Genomic DNA, 16,163 nt, shown 5'->3' on the forward strand with positions numbered 1-16,163 from the left:
AGAACATGCCGAGATCTAAATCATAACTGGTGTGTACAGAAGCTTTTTATAATTGCTTTATGAGCATGGAACTCTATCATGGGGTAATTATAAACGTTTGCTCTGCTTGAATAAAATAAGCTAGAATTTGTGCTGACATGCAAACTGGTTGCCTGGGCAGGGACTTGCAGGAACACTGCAGGAAAGAAAACTGCCTAAAAAACAGATTTGCCTCCGAGACAAAACTGCACCCTCTTGCAATTTATGAACTAAATTAGTCAAGTGTGCAATGTTAATACTCTTCATTTTACAGCCATCCACTAAAGTCTGTTCAGCTGTAATTGGAGCCATCTCTTCAGCCTCTCTGCACCCTCCACAAAGCTACTCTGGGCAGCCATTTGGTCTCCTGGCTGAGGGAGTGGACTTATTACCAAAAAGGTCAGTGATCAGAACAAGCTGAGCTGCCAGATCTGCTACACAGCCCGATATTTCTCTGGTCTATTCCCCCGACACCGTGTTAGCCCCAAGGTCTGCAGGTAGAGAAACGTATCAAGATCTTTTTTTAAAGCTGCACGTTAAACAAACCAGCAAAGAGAAGAAGAAGAGGTCATTCGTTTGGGATTTTATTCCCTGGTTATTATTCATTTCACCACTTACAACAGAACGTTAAGAGTGTTAACATTTCATCCCAGAGACCACAAATATGTCATTAAGACACTTTAAAGCTTCTTGGCAGGAGCTGTGATTTGTGACTTCAGGGGGAAATCTATTACGTTTTAAGATCCCAGTCAGAAGGGTAATGGGATCTAAGAGCAACTGTTTACTTGTGAGTTACAGTATTTGTTCGCTTGCCAAAAGATTCCTTCTGTTTGCTTACTTGCCAGCCTCAGATTACCATTCAGTCATTCTCAATGACCTAAACTGCTTGTGTGAAAGCAGCGCTGTAATGGCAACAATCCACCACCAAATGTCCACACGCCATGCTTCATGCTCGACTTCCCCGCAAACCCATTAATAACACTGCGGACAAATGTTTGCCAGAAAACTACCTCACAAATGAGGACATTGAGAATTCAATGACACACATGAATCAAGGCGGACCGTGTTCACTGTCAAACAAGTGCCACAGTGGAAAACATTAAGGATGAATTAAACTGTGGCTTGTGTCAGAGGGAGAGCATATGTTAGCTGCAATCTATAGGAAACAACTTATTACCTTTGCACATTAAACTTTTTGCGAGGAGAAAAAACAGTCAGGACAGATTTGTTTGGCTGGAAAAACGATTCTTTTCAGGAGCTTTTATGTAGGGACACGAAAACGGATGCACACTTAAGATATCTTTCATTTTTCTGATAGTCTTTGAGAGCACTTGGTTCATTTGTGCATATGAGCAACGGATTATACAGTCTGGACCACATGTTCAGTTTATGTCAACATGAAGTACATGTAGGTGCATACACACTCCCTTAAATAAATAATCAAACCGCACAGATTATGAGGCAAGTGGTTCTCATCCCTGCAGGTTAAGGTTCTCATCCTGTAGACAGCCTACAACTGAACTGCCATGCAGGCGTCACCAGCTGTACTCCAAGACCACTGACCCGGAGTCTGCCCGAGCTGGTACGAGATGAAAAACGCTTGTGCTCGATGGTTAACGGTGAATGAACTTTTCCACCAGGAAACTTATAACAGAAGATATTACTCTCTCAGACAGAAAACAATAAAAAGATGAAACATCTACCAAGACTGCCACTAACCAGTGTTTTGGAGGTGTAATTACAGAGCTGACATATGAAAGGTGATTGCTCCAACATTTCAGAAAGCGATTTATTTTGACATTCGGTTAAGTGAAAAAGAAGTTTGTTTTTTTAACTGCCAATGTTTTATTAAAAACATAACTTGTGACTACTGTCAGTGACTGTTATTGGAAAAGAAACAGAATAAAAGACAAAACAGAAGTGGAGAATCTACAGCTGTGTTCACACAGAAAACATGATGACCAGAGGACATAAAGTCGATAACATTTGGTGACATATAAAAATAATCTTTTTCAGTTTGCTGTGCATTAAATAGCCTTTTATTCAAGACTGCTGGTTAGACAGAAAGGAAAAACACCCGAAGACAGAACTGTGGAAAACTGTGGTCTATATTTTTCTTCTAAACAATAAATTCCATCAATTGCGATACTTTTAACTGACACTTGAGCACGAGATGTCTCCCATTTCACAGACAAGCCTATTTTCAGTGTACCTATTTTCACGTGCATCACACCAGTGTAAATGGCAGATGAAGGTGAGAAATTCAGCACGTGCATCAGTCTCCACAGTGAAGTGAACATCAAAGAAAACCCGCAAAAAGGATGATGTATTTTTTTTGACCGGAGGATGCAAATAACGCAAGTGTATCTACATAAAAAAACACTCTGCATGCAATATTAGCACAGAAATACAACAAATCCATCACAGAGTGAATGATCGACCCCAGTGACAGATGGTGTGTGTGTGTATATGTCTTTTTTCCTCGGTCATCCAGCCTGTCTCTGTATTTGGGCGGCTGACACAGTGGAGAAACACTTCATAAAGGTAAGCAGTTGAAACACTTTGAAGCACAGAAAAGGTGCTTGTTTATCTGCTGCACATCATAGCACTAAAATCCCACCAATAATAATTCACTGATGCTTCCAGACACAATACGTTTATCAATTCAAACACCCGGGAGGTATTCCTGGAGCCCACCCCGGTCTCTTTTCCTCTGGTCCCTCCGCCCCTTCATGAATATTGATAAGCCCTCCCTGCTGTGCTTAATGTTAACGCTGTGTCACTCACACATAATCCCCTGAGGGGCACGGCACAAAACCAATGCACAGCCACCTCAGACACCAAGACGAGCCCATCAGCGAGAAGAGAATTAGAGGTCAGAACCTACGAGAACAGCAGCCTCATTTCTGTGAGAGTCTTGATGATGATGGAGGTGCGTACTCGTGTTAAGGCTGTGAGCCAGCAAGCATGTGATGCAGTGCGAAAGGGACATTTTTCTAACAGCTTGCCTGATATCGTCAAGCAGTGACAGCTTAGTTCTGGAATCATGTCAACACAAAAGGAAATGCATAGACCAAAGAAGACCATTTGCTCCAAAGGTCAGCCATGTAATACATCTGTAATTCAAACCCAAACAAAAGGAAGACAGAAATGTGAGGCAGCAAGCTGACGCGCAAAGCAAGCAGCAAACAATAACAAGGCCTGCAAGACGGGATTATTTTTTACTAACCTACTGATAACCTTTTCGTTAATCTAGTCTTGAATGTGTCAGAAAACAGTGTAAAACCTGCATAACAAGAAAGTAGCTGAAGTTTTCACATTTAAGAATAGCAGATGTTTTGTTATGATTATCAGTTATACTTGTTGGTATAATTGGAAACAAAGCTGCAGCAAGAATATTAATCCGAATATAAAATGAGTCTAATTTAACATTCCATGACGTTCCACCTTTCACAGAAGGAAAATTATCAGGATTTATTCATTTTTAACATTTTGTTTATAACAAAAAAAAAAAAAGTGAAGAAACATGAGGGACATAAATAAACTTTTAAGTAAGCAAGCACAGATTTTTGCCCCAACTATAAACGGACCAATCATGCTTAGCCAGGAAAACTTTGCTGTAGTGTCTTTGTTTGCTTAACATAACATAAAACCATATATTTTTATTATCTTTATAGACAGTCGTACCTCTTATGTTGCACAGCTGGCTCTACAGAAAGATTCTGTTGAGACTGAAGGACGACTGTTTTTGATGGAAACTTGCCAAAACATTAATTTTAATTGTTCATTTGAGTGTATTTTAAAGTCTTCCTCTAATAGTAAAGACATCTGATGTAGTGAATCAACAACAGCTGCTAAGGTAGTGAGCATATAACTGATGTGTTTGCCGGTGTAGAGATCACACACACACACACACACACACACACACACACACACACACACACACACACACGCCCCTTGAATCAGGGTGTGCACTGCCAGGTTGTGCTGACAGATTAGTTGTAATTATGTGTAGTGCGGTGACTTTCATAGATACAAAAATAGGTGCACGTGTTTAAGTTAAGTTACTCATAATAATACTCCTAATAAGGCTTTATGGCCAAACAAATTTTGGGAGTTTACCATGATAAAGAGCAAAGTGCAGGGAGATGATCTGAAAATATAGGAGGGACCTGGTCATAGCAGGTATGGTTCTTTATTCCCAGGCCTACATTGGGGTCAGTTGTGTGCGACTAGTTTACTCCATCAGCATTTTAAATACATAATGAAACTGTAAATCACAATAGGGGTGGCAAGGAGCTCTAGGAATAGGTTAGCAATCTCTAGCTGTTGGACTGGCAGTGGCTCTCAGTCACTAACCTAGCCTGCCGTTTGGTTAACAAATGGTTTCCTAGATTTTGCTTTTATGATGTACTGCATAAACACAGACATACTGTTAAACTGATACTTAAGCAGCAAGAAAATTTTAAGAAACCTGGTTAAAAAAATAATTACTAAACAGTAATAATGTGTACTAACTGTGTGTGTTTTTACACTGTTTAAGTGCTCTTAGTTTATAATCGGCAAATCGGCACAGAAGCTGTTCTGTTTTAAACGACTTTTTAATTAAGTTTCCCTCAACCTTATCTACTTCAGTTAGTGGTTTCCTACATTTCCCTGAATGCATCCTGACAGAAAAGAGAGCTGAACTTGTTACTCAAAGTGCACCGTAGGTTGTGGCTGCCCTGCTTTTAATCTATTCGATTTGCTTCAGGAGGAGAAATTGGTATGTCTAGCTCTTCAGCAACGGATTATTCAGCCGTGATTGCTGAACAATAGCAGCTGTTTCTGAGTGTGGATGGGCTGACACAAAAAGCTGGCTTTTAATATTAACGTTTCAAGCAGCTGAGCATTATTTGGCTATCGCTCCTCCGAGGGTGTAATGGAAGTTTTTGTTTGACTGACTGTGAGATGAAATGGCACAGTGTCCAGACCAGCAGGTTTTGGACCCCGGTTGGATTTTTGTTTGAAATGCTGCTGTGCTGAGTAGTAACAACTCATGATTTGATAGAAATGAAGAAGGGATCGGTCAGGGAATAAGCTGAGAAGCAGAACAGAGTGTTTTCGGCCAGAGTATTTTAAAGAAACAGAGCAGAAGAGGAAGATGGATTTAGCAGATAAAGCTGATAAAAAAGATTCCACTTTGTTCCTGCAGCCTTGGACGGGCATTATGTTTTAACTTCTTTAGCTGTAGCTCAAACTTGTAATATTAAGGTAGAGGTGGAAAACAGTTCACGCTTTTATTTCTTAGTCACACAGTCCATTGAAAATGACAGGTATTCATTGGTTTTCACTTCTTAGATTGTGGGGATTTCTATATTTTCTGTGTTTTGTGCCAAAAGCCATTTTCGCACATGAATTTCGGACAGTTTATGGAGAATTAAGTCAGGATATTTTCCACATTTGCCATTTTTTCACACAGCAGGAAATAGCCTGCCTCAGATGAGTTTGCACTGCTGAAAATACTCTCTGTGGTTTGGATGAGGTAATTACCTGGACTGAGCGTGCAGGAGGCAGGACACGTGACACCCACTCACTAGTAAAGCTGCTGATCATAAGCAAAATAATGATCATCTACTCATTAGCTTAAAAGACATGCAGTTATGTTAAAAACACATGTTTTTACTGTATGTTTCCTTGAACATTAAAATATAATTCAAATGAAAAAGAAATGTATGAACGAAAAAAAAAAAAAGAAAAGAAAAGAGCCAGGCGTGGAGGACACAGGTTTGTCCTAAAAGGGAGTTGACTAGTGGGTGTTTTTCACAGAAAATCCCCTATTGCAAGGGCAAATGCTGATCCCTGCCAGCCTGTCTCCACTGTGGGAGCAGATGAGGGTGAACACAGCCTAAGGCAGCAATGGGCTTGAGTGCCTTGGGGGAAAAGAGTGACAGCAAGCTGAAGCCAAGCTAAGTATCGTGTACTACCAAAAGTGGACTGAGTAAGAGACCCAGAGAGATCCGGAAACAAAGACAGCTGCAGGCAGACGACAGTCCTTCCAAGGGTTCAACTGCAAAAACTTTACTACTTGGATCTTGTTGACAAATGCTTCACTTGGCTATAATTTCCATGTTCATGAGTATGCTAGTGTGTGCTTGGGTTCACGTGATGTAAATTTTGTCAGATGGCAAGTGCAGTGATTTCTGCAGATGTCTGCACGCCTGCCCATTTTTTATGACTCGTCGTAGTGTAGACTCCCCGGGACTACACTACGACGACGAATGACCAACTCCACATGCGTCCTTACAGCCTTAAAAGGAGCGCAACACAAATGACTACTCGTCCGTGGTGTGTGCAGCTGTCCACGCTCGCACCGCAGTATAATCCCCGCCTCGAGCCTAATGCAGAGCCTACGATGTAACCATCACAACGCCTGTGTTGTTCTGGATTTTCTGTGCCAAAACACTAGCTGGGGGTGGAATATCTTTCCTTGAGTTTATAAATTCTCTTAGCTGATTTAAAAAAGAAAAAAAAAAAATGGCAGCAGCAGAAGAAGTGTGCTGGAGGACACTACGGTACCGAACAGGCCAATCACAGTCGGACGGATGTTATTTGGCTACGATGGAGGATTTCCGAAGGGTTTAAAGCTGAAGTATAAATCCCACATTACTCACCTTGGCTTCAGCTTAGCCAAACAGCAAATGAATCTGGGCTTTCAGGGAGCGGCAAAAACACACCGCTGTAAGGGAAAGGTGTGCGCTTGATTCATGACACACCTTTTCACTCAATTAAAGTGAAATCAAGTCGGTTATCACTTTATACCAATTATTTTGCTTGCATAATCGTTGGAAGCCAGAATCACAATTGAGATTAAAATCTGATTAAGCACTAAATGCACCAGAATATTAGCGGTACTATTTGCACAGTGGCACATCACACGGAATTTGTGCTACAGGGAGATTTAGGAAATGATGAGACCTTTTCTTGCCGTTTTAAAGAATCAAATAATGGGGAAAATAATCTGTATTGTTACTGGAGAGTAAAGGGCTTATGAAAAATAAAATGCCTTCAGTGGGTCAGCAGCCTTTGTAAACCTGATTAACTGTCTGAAGATGTGCAACACTTTCAGATGATGGCAGCATACATTTGAATCTCTGTGGCTTTGAAAATCTGGTATTAGTGATAAGCCTTTCATGCTTCGCTTTAAGCCTATCTAATCAAAACTTCATCCTAGTAAGATCAATGCAATATTTGCACATGTTGATGGAAAGAGAGGGACCCCCCCCCCCCAAAAAAAAAACAACAATTCGTCGCAAAAGCTGCTTTATACGCTTCAATAGGTGTAAAAGCACAAGCTGCCTGTACAATATACTTGAAGTGTATGACAGTGAGAATAATTGCCATGTCAAATCCTCTTGGGCTTTCAACATGTTCCTGTTCGTTTGATGCATGACAACTGCCAAGGTGACAAGCAGACTGTCACAAAGCCGAGGGTGAGATAAAGCTTGGAGACACATTTAAATACCGGCTTGCGATTTCCAAGTGGTGACATTGCACTGAAGGTATGACAGTTTTGTTCACACTGCATAGGAATTGATTTTTTTGTTTTAAAACAACTTAAGCATTAATATTGCAGCCTCTCTACAGCCAGAGAAAGACAGGAAACATTAGTAAGAGAGATTTATCAAGACAGGCAGCTCATTTAAACAACACATTTTGAGGGTTATCACAGGAATGTGGAATGAAGAAAATGTGTGGGTGTTTTATTATATTTATCTAGTGGGAACCTCCTGCCATAGATGCTTCACTAAATTAGATCTTCAACACCTCCCAAGATGTGAAAGGTAAATTTGGACTCTTAGCACACATCTTCACTGATGAGCCATTTTTACACATGAACTCGATAATTTCAGGAGAATCAGGTGGGAATATTTTTCACAGTTTTCTGCACACAGCACCAGAAACATGGAAAGCAAAAAAACTCTTCATCCATCTGTCGATTTTCTACTCCAACTAAACATGGTATTCCAAATTCCATGGTATTCGCCCTCCCTAGCACTGCTTTCCAATTCCTCATGGGGGAATCCTGAGGTGGTTCCAGTGCAGGCAAAAGATATAATGTCTCCAGTGAGTTCCAGGTTTACCCCGAAGTGTCCTCTCACTTAGACATGCCTGGAAAACCCTTTAAAGGGAGGCCATCCTGATCAGATGCCCAGACCACCTCAAATACACTACAGCATAGGCCCTACTCAATGAGGTACTATTAATTAATCTTAAGTCCTAAAAAGTTCAGAGCTGCTGTGCATGTTTAAAAAAAGAAGGCTAAATATGCAAAGACGGGCTCTCCATTTTGCAGGCAGCAAAGCTGCGGGATCGCTTCCACTGCCCTGAAGGTGAAAAGACTGTCGGTGAAACAAAGGAGACTGCAGATTTTTAGCTGTACGATAGAAAAAGAGAAATTCTCTCTGACCGTTGACACAAATGGAAGAATAATCTGGATGGTTCCTGAGCTGAGACAACGTACGTCAGCTGGCCACCAACGCTGCATTTACTGAAAGTACAAAAGTGAATCTTTTTGACACAAGTCTCTATCTGCCTCATGAAAGGGGGGGCAACAGTCTGTGCCTCTATTTGTCGCGGGGGGAATGAATTGAATAACCTCTCAGGCTAACCTGGCCAGGAGGAGCGAGGAGTGTGTGGCATACAAATGATGACGACACAAGCGCAGCGGCTGGGTGCTCAGTCGTGCGAGAATATAAACGGTGCTGTGATCGTCTGCTTTTCTGATGCATCTGACCCCCCCACCCTGTCATTGTTAACACAGGGCTAATCTAGTTCACTACATCAGACGAGAAAAAAAACCCAAAAAACACATTATTAGGTTTTTGGTGTCATCTTAAATACAGAAAGGCAACACACACACACACACACACACACACAAAAAGGATTATCTTGAAGAAGCTTAATTGTTTCCCAGGCAACTAGTTCCCCCACTAAGACGATGACTGTGAAATTTCCGCTAGCGATTATTTTACTTTCAAATGACTTAGCTGTGTCCTCAAGCTAAATCCTTCATGTGAGCCAACCTAGTTTTAAGACGGAGGGGGGTGGGGGGGTGAAATAGATTAGAGACCTCGAGGAAAAAAAAACAACATCTCTTTTAGCCCCCGGTACAATAACAAAACCGAGCCGTGAGCTGAAATGAAAAGGTTAGCTCAATGTTTATCGTTAATGATGGTGGGGTTCTGATGAGACCCAGCAGGGGTGATTAATTCATGCAATAAACAAGGCCGTCTAGGGTGTAGTAATTTCAAATTGCCAGATGAGTCACACAAAGCGGTTTTCCTTAATCATTTTAAGCAGGTGCCTGAACGGATATAGCCAATCACAGTGGTCAGAAAACATCAGCATCACCCACAAGTGTCAACAAACACTGGCGTCCATTTTCTTTCTTAATTTGCAGTCGAGTGCTGATTCAGAGAGTAATTATTGTGCAGTAATAAACAGAGGCATTATCAATGACAATGTCACTTTGTGTGGTTTGGGTTAATAAAAGCTGGCTTCCTCCCAAAGGTATGCCTTTTGTCATGTCCGCAGAGACCGATGCACATGTGGCCTGCCGCTCGCTCGCGACCGTATCTCTTCCTCAAAGGGCTCAGAGCCGCGACAGTGGCAGACAATAACCATTGTCTGTGGTAAATCCCCAGCGCAGCGAGCTGGGGGGGGGAACCCACACGAGAATCGAAACAGGTTTTAAAGTCACACCGCACACTCGTTTTCCACCATTTCAGAGGAACCAGAATACTGTCATCTAAAGAAAAAAAAGGCAGCATGCATTATGCAGCAGCAGCAACAACAACTCCACAGTGGCCTTAAGTCACTCGAATACACCAAACAAAAAATACAAACAAACAGCAGCAGTATGGGGTGAGTTACAAAAACACAATTGCATTACATCTCCTTTTTCTTTTTTTCAGAGAAAAGCCATGAAAACAGCACACTGCTGCTGTCCATATCAGCTTTACCATCTACACTCAGGGTTATGAGTCATTACAGCAATGCTCCGAATGTGTAACATCTCCTTACCTGCAGTTGGGAGGTGGGTCTAGTGTTATTTCCGCAAGCTCTTTTTGAATCCTGCAAAAGAAAGATTTGCAAATTAAAATTCATCTGAAAGAGTGGAGATTTCCTTGGTGCATTTATTCAGTGATACAAAAGCTTTCAAAGAGGTGTGCATTGCCTTTAACCCAAATCTCTAATGGAAAAAGAGATGCAGACGACCTCCAAAGAGGTTCTGGCCTTTCCCCTAAAAGAAAGTTTTTCTTGTAATTAGGATTCCGTTTACTCAACTGGAAAACACCTTTTTTTCTATTAAATGGCTTATAAATGAGATTCTAAAAACTCAATATGATACCACAGTACTCATGTCGAGTCTGCTTAAATCATAATCAAGTGTCCACGCCTGTGGTCGACTACGCAATTAGACATTGCTGCCCTCGATAGTCTGCACCTAAAATACTAATTGTTTAAATTAATTGTCTTTATTTTATTAAATCCCAACACCAGGGAACTGTTTTCTGTGATTTTACAATCGTGCCCACCACTAACCGGGGCTGTGGTGCTCCTCATCCTCTCTGTCAGGGGAAGATGTGAACTTCCCCTCAAGTTAGGTGGAAAGTTCTGCAGTAGGTTCATATAGACAATGACTGGCTGTATGTCAGCCCTGACATTTAACTTGCTGACATGTAATATGTGTAATAACAGTGTGGATTTGCAATACAGTTCTCCACACTGATGATGATATAATTATTGATGCTTTAATATGATCATTTTCATGAGAGTCATACTAAACTGAACATGCTTCACTATAGTTTCATTCAGAAGCTCCACAAACAACCAACATGGACATGACAAGCTCATGCTCGTGTGTGTGTTTGTGTGTGGGAAGCGGTTACACTGATTTATCAGCATCGTGGGAGAAAACAGAAGGATATTTCTGACAGTTTGATTGATTTTTGAGTTACAGAGTAATACGATTGCACTTGGAGAGACGCTTGCATTTTTGTCAGTGGAAAGCTGCTGTGTGTTGTTTGGCATGATGAAGAGTGGAGGACAGGCAGGTGCAACATTTTAAACATCTAAAAACAGGCTGAAGGAGTTAGTAGAACTGTGAAGAAGGTAAGGAAGCAAAGAGCCAAAATATGTCATGATGTAATTCCACCTTTTCACTTTCACCTAATATCCACCCACTTTTCTTTTCAGCCATAATTGTATGTCGGCATGTAAAAGTCTCTTCATGCTGGAAGTTAGAAATAACCTCCCAGTCTGTGTAGTCCTCCCTCATCCACCCACTTGGGCCACACGTGCATTATGGAGGGTGGACAGTGCTACAATAGTAGGTGCACATTAACCTCCTCTCCTTCCGCTCCTGCAGTGATACTACTGGTTATTGCCAAGTGCAGCCTTATTCGGCACATCCGCGCGAGGAAAGAAGTAATTACTAATTTGTGCCACACATTTTAGTGATATTAAAAATATGATTTGGTTTCTTAAGAATACACTTAACTGTTTCAAATGGCTCATAATAAAAATGCAATATGTCTATGGAGAGCATGTAATTCTGTCCATTAGCTTGTGCTCAGCTTTGATTGCCAAATGTTTTCTTACTTTTAGACTAGTCCGTTGGTGTGATTTTTTTCCACCCTCCTGTTTAAAACAAGTCAATTATTGGCCAGCAGCTTCCACATCAGCCATACCACCAAAAAAAAGAAACTGAGAAGTGAACTGAAGTTGTGGTTTTGGACAATTGTTGATAGTTGCCTTAAATATATGCAAATCAGTCATGCTTGTGTGAGTAAAAGTAAAACTACTAACAGTTTATAACAGTGCAGATTTCAAGTGTTAGATCGCAAATATAACCAGATTAAGTATTCCTATTATCTGTTTATTAAACACGAGGATAAATTAGACAGCTTTGATCATTTGCTACAGATAACCAGAAAATTGGGATTCAGGCACTGCTGCACAAAAACAACGCTGAAGTCCGCCCATGTTTTGGCTTTTTCTGCTTACAAAACCCCCCCAGAGATGTTCATAATGTCAGTCTCTGTTATAAAAAGACTCAGTGGCCTAAGCCAAGTGGTTGCATAATTCTCTCATCGGCTGTCTTTTTTGGGAATAAGTGCGAAGACTGGTTGGAGGTAAGTGTTGGTGGTGGTGTAGGCTGCGGAGCACGAGGCGCATCCAGTCGAACAAACAGGCTGGAACGGGAATCTCTCTTTATAAATGACAGCAGTGACACCTCAGCGCAGAGCTGTGTGAGTTTCTTCCTTTCTGTGGGTTAAGCGTCACACTGAATCGCGTGGATGTTTGAAATGACAATGCCTGTGGGACTGTAGTCTTTTTATATTACTTCACACCCCCGGGGCACAAGAAGGGGGAGAGGCCTTCAGTTTAACAAACAACTCCTGTGTAAACGCTTGGCTCTCAAAGCCAGATTCAAGCCCTCTCTTCTTTTCTTACCTCTTGGCACTAGTTGAAAGTTTAGCAGCGGTTTTACTCGAGATCTTAGTCTCCTTCTTTTTGGGCTGTGCTTGCTCTCGCTCCTGTTCAGCAGGTACCGATTCCCGTTGCTCAATATCCGAGCTTCCCCCGCTTGTGCTGGGGCTGTCGTCTGGTCTCTGCACTTCGCTGGACATCGTGGGCCCTAAAGCAATAAATGAACATGCAAATATTAATAGGTTGCAAGTTTCCACAATGTCTGATAGTTGGGTAGACCTGGGGATAGCAAAATGTATTTAATTTAAATCAAAAGCTGGGTGTGGGCGAGGGTTAAAATTGTGCAGAGTGAAAGCTGATGAAAAGACATTTGTCAAAGCTTACAGTGCAGCAGATTACACATGTATAAGGCCCCTGTTAAGAATATAATGAGACATTCACCCAATCATCTGCTAGGGGTTACAGACAGAGCAGTCATTAGGTAGACTCCACTGGCCTAGATTTCTAAAACAAACTAGAGGTCCTGTCACTGCTCTGTGTCATACTCTCTCCTCTTCTTTACTGGATAATGTGGTAGTTTGAGACACAGAAAGCTCTTTGTGGATGAAAAATATAAATATCAATACACTACCCTGGTTCTGTTGCTCATTTGTTTACAAACAAAAAAGACAACGCTGGAACAGGGGTGTGTCCAGAGTGGGGGCCGTGGGGTGGCTTCAGCCCCGACTGAAAACTATTTACATATTCTTTTGCAGATTTTAAACAAATAAATCTACTTCTCCTATGCTATGTTAGAAGAATGTTCAGCAGTAAATAAGCAGGGGTTTTTTCCTGCTCAGAATGGGCCTCTGGGGGTTCTGTGTTAATAAACAAAAATGCCTATTTTCTTGAGGAAATTAAAACTCCGGTTACACTAACACCTTTCTATGGTTGTACTCTTTGCATGCAGGAAAACCCCTGATGTGACTGGCTCAGGTTAATTCTTCAAACTCGCTAATTAAATTCACAACAAAAATGTCCACTTCTGTATTTTATTTTTGAGTTAATCAAATCTATTTTCCTTAAGACGAAGGTCAAACAGTTTGACCCTAATGTTTAAAATCAACTACAGCAGAAACATTACAGTGATTTATATGTTAATTAATCAATAATTATGAATCAATAATATTAGATTCTACATAATGAATACATTTTCTTTGCCCCCCCCCCCCCACCCCACACACACACACACACACACACACACACACTCACTTTCTTCCGCCGGGTCACAGTGGTAGCAGCCGAAGCTTAAGCGTTTACTTCAGGTACGTTTTGTAAGTTATCTAAAACCTTACCACCAGGGGGCATCATTTTACCTGTGGGCAACTTAAAATGTTTTATTCTTTTTACTTTTGGCAATTCTTTGTACCTCTAGTCTCCATTTCCTCAAGAAACGTGCCTGTGCTTTTGCCAGGAAATCTTTATGATTAAGAATTTCCTACAATGCTTCATCTAGTGGTAATAACTGGTATTTCATGAAAGTGCTGCCCAGCGCTTGCTGAACTTCAGATGATTCAGCTGATAACTTGAGCTCATCTTGGGAGGTTTTAAACCATTTAAAAAAACAAACTGATAATAATAATGACCTTTTAGATTAAATTCATGTTACGTAAAAATAAAATAATACAAAAAAAATCATTCGTTGTGTTTCAATGCATATTCACACATAAGCATTGTGTGAGCTAGTAAAGCTAGTGATGTAAGTTTTGCATTACTTGCATGAATACATTTGTGTTAAAAACCCATGAGTATTCACCCCAAGGAGTCAAAAGAATAAGGAGTAAGGCCGATAGCGAGAGTCAAATTACAGTAACATGAAGTCCTGCAGAGGCCCTATGCTTCTTTTCTTTTCTTCATCTAAAAGCATCAAAGAAAGAGTCACAGCTAGCTGCCCTCGAATGATCTCAGTAAACTTTCCCTCCATTTCTGATCATCAGTGATGTCAGGAGAATACCAGCTGATGGGTTTTCACAGTGCAGAGTGAAGCTAATTTTCTATTCTATATCCACCTCTATTCAAGCCCTTACTTTTTCATGTAATTATGTTGCATTAAAAGTTATGAAATTGGCGGGCATGCACCAGGGGGTGCCCAAAAAAAAAAAAAAAGAACATAACTGGCAGCAACATGGCAAATGAAAACCATATCCAGTGATTTAGATGGGGTGGTGCAAAGTGGACATTCTAAGGTAGAGGTGACTGACCAGAGATGGGAATGTCCAATAGCAACAAACCATCAGTGACAAAGCAACGGACAACGAGTAAGTACTGCAATTTGGCAAAATGCTTTGTAGCAAGGTAATCCTCTAATGCATTTACCACATTCAAATGTCAATCTCAAGCCTCACAGTTGCATCTGTCCTCCTGAAGTTACTGGGTGCAGCTGATTGTCAGTAGTGTCTGGTTGCTGTTAGTTGCTACCCTTTGACTGTGTTGCCACTTTGCAAAAAAAGAAAAAAAAATTCCCAAGCTGTGGTTAAGCACCATTTTTCATGTCACACCATGAGCCTGAAATTGGTAGCCAACATGTTTTTACAACATTTTTCCACACTGTATTTATCTCTGATTCAGATTTTTCTCTGCCCGCCACCCCACCCCCCCAATATGCCACCTATTTTTTGTTTTGTTTTTCTAAATCCTGGAAACGCCCCTGGACTTGAATAAATACCATGAACTTATTTTTTAAAAGCAAAACTGATCGATTTAAGCTCTCTGATAGGCACGAAATGAATCAAAGCGACCAACTGAAGCGGAGGATAGGTCGTCTTTCTATGAGGGGGGGCGTTTCACGGTGACGGTAAGGACACCAACGGCTGAAACGTACCCGGTTTCGAGATGCCAGGGTCCGTATATCCCCTCAAAAATAACAACGGACACAAGTTAAGAGGTGTGTGTGGCATAAGACATCACTTCATTGCTTTGTCAGAGCAAGGAGGTCAACATTTGTGGGGGTGAAGCACACAAAAGGGGCCGGCTAAAACAAAAGCGACCATAAACATAATTGGGAGCTAGCTAACGTTAAAAGGCCGGGGGGCGGGGGAGAAGGGTGCGTTATATTACCGCTGAGGGGGGTATTTGAAGGAAAAAAAGAAACAGAAGCAGGCCTCGGTGTTTTAAACTCAATGAAAATGCGCATAGGAGAAGGCGTTAATGCCGGACTCGTCCGACACAACCGACGGCGAGGCTGATGGAGGACGGTGAGCGGCGGCAGTGCCAGCGGAGCGGTGTGCGGTGGCGGTGCGGGGGGGTAAACGTGTGGCTCCTCGCCGTTTCTGGAGTGTCCACATTGTGCGGTGAAGAGCAGTGACCCTGCCTCGGCACAAAGGGAGGCTCGTCCCACACATCCACCACCACCACCTCCCCCTTCTTTTCCTCCTCCTCCTCCCTTCTTCTTCTTCTTCACTGGAAAACGACACTTTTCACGGGACATTTACTTACTTTTCGCGGATCTACGGCGGCTGAACGCGTGTGTCGACCTTACCTGACAGCTGGCCGTCGATGCTGCAATTCCGCGTCGTAATCCCAAGGTACCGAAAAAAGTATATCCTCTCACGGCCGCCTGCTCGCTCCCGTGTCCTTGCTATTTAACTGGAGGTAGCAGCAGCAGAAAAGCGATTACAGAAAACTGAGGA

General features: G+C 41.7%; 1 protein-coding gene across 1 annotated transcript in view; it reads right to left on the reverse strand.

Moving 5' to 3' along the window:
* LOC134638039 (ubiquitin-conjugating enzyme E2 E2) overlaps window positions 1-16,136 on the reverse strand; it is a 40,235-nt gene extending 24,099 nt beyond the window's left edge. The window contains exons 1-3 of the mRNA XM_063488678.1: window positions 16,013-16,136; window positions 12,520-12,703; window positions 10,084-10,134 (exon numbers count right to left, since the gene is read on the reverse strand). Of these exons, the coding sequence (XP_063344748.1) occupies window positions 10,084-10,134; window positions 12,520-12,695 (227 nt within the window). The 5' untranslated portion in view covers window positions 12,696-12,703; window positions 16,013-16,136. The remainder of the gene's footprint in view (window positions 1-10,083; window positions 10,135-12,519; window positions 12,704-16,012) is intronic.
* Between the last annotated feature and the right edge of the window lie 27 nt (window positions 16,137-16,163).

This window comes from Pelmatolapia mariae, linkage group LG10_11, assembly GCF_036321145.2.
Source record: "Pelmatolapia mariae isolate MD_Pm_ZW linkage group LG10_11, Pm_UMD_F_2, whole genome shotgun sequence".
NCBI lineage: Eukaryota > Metazoa > Chordata > Actinopteri > Cichliformes > Cichlidae > Pelmatolapia > Pelmatolapia mariae.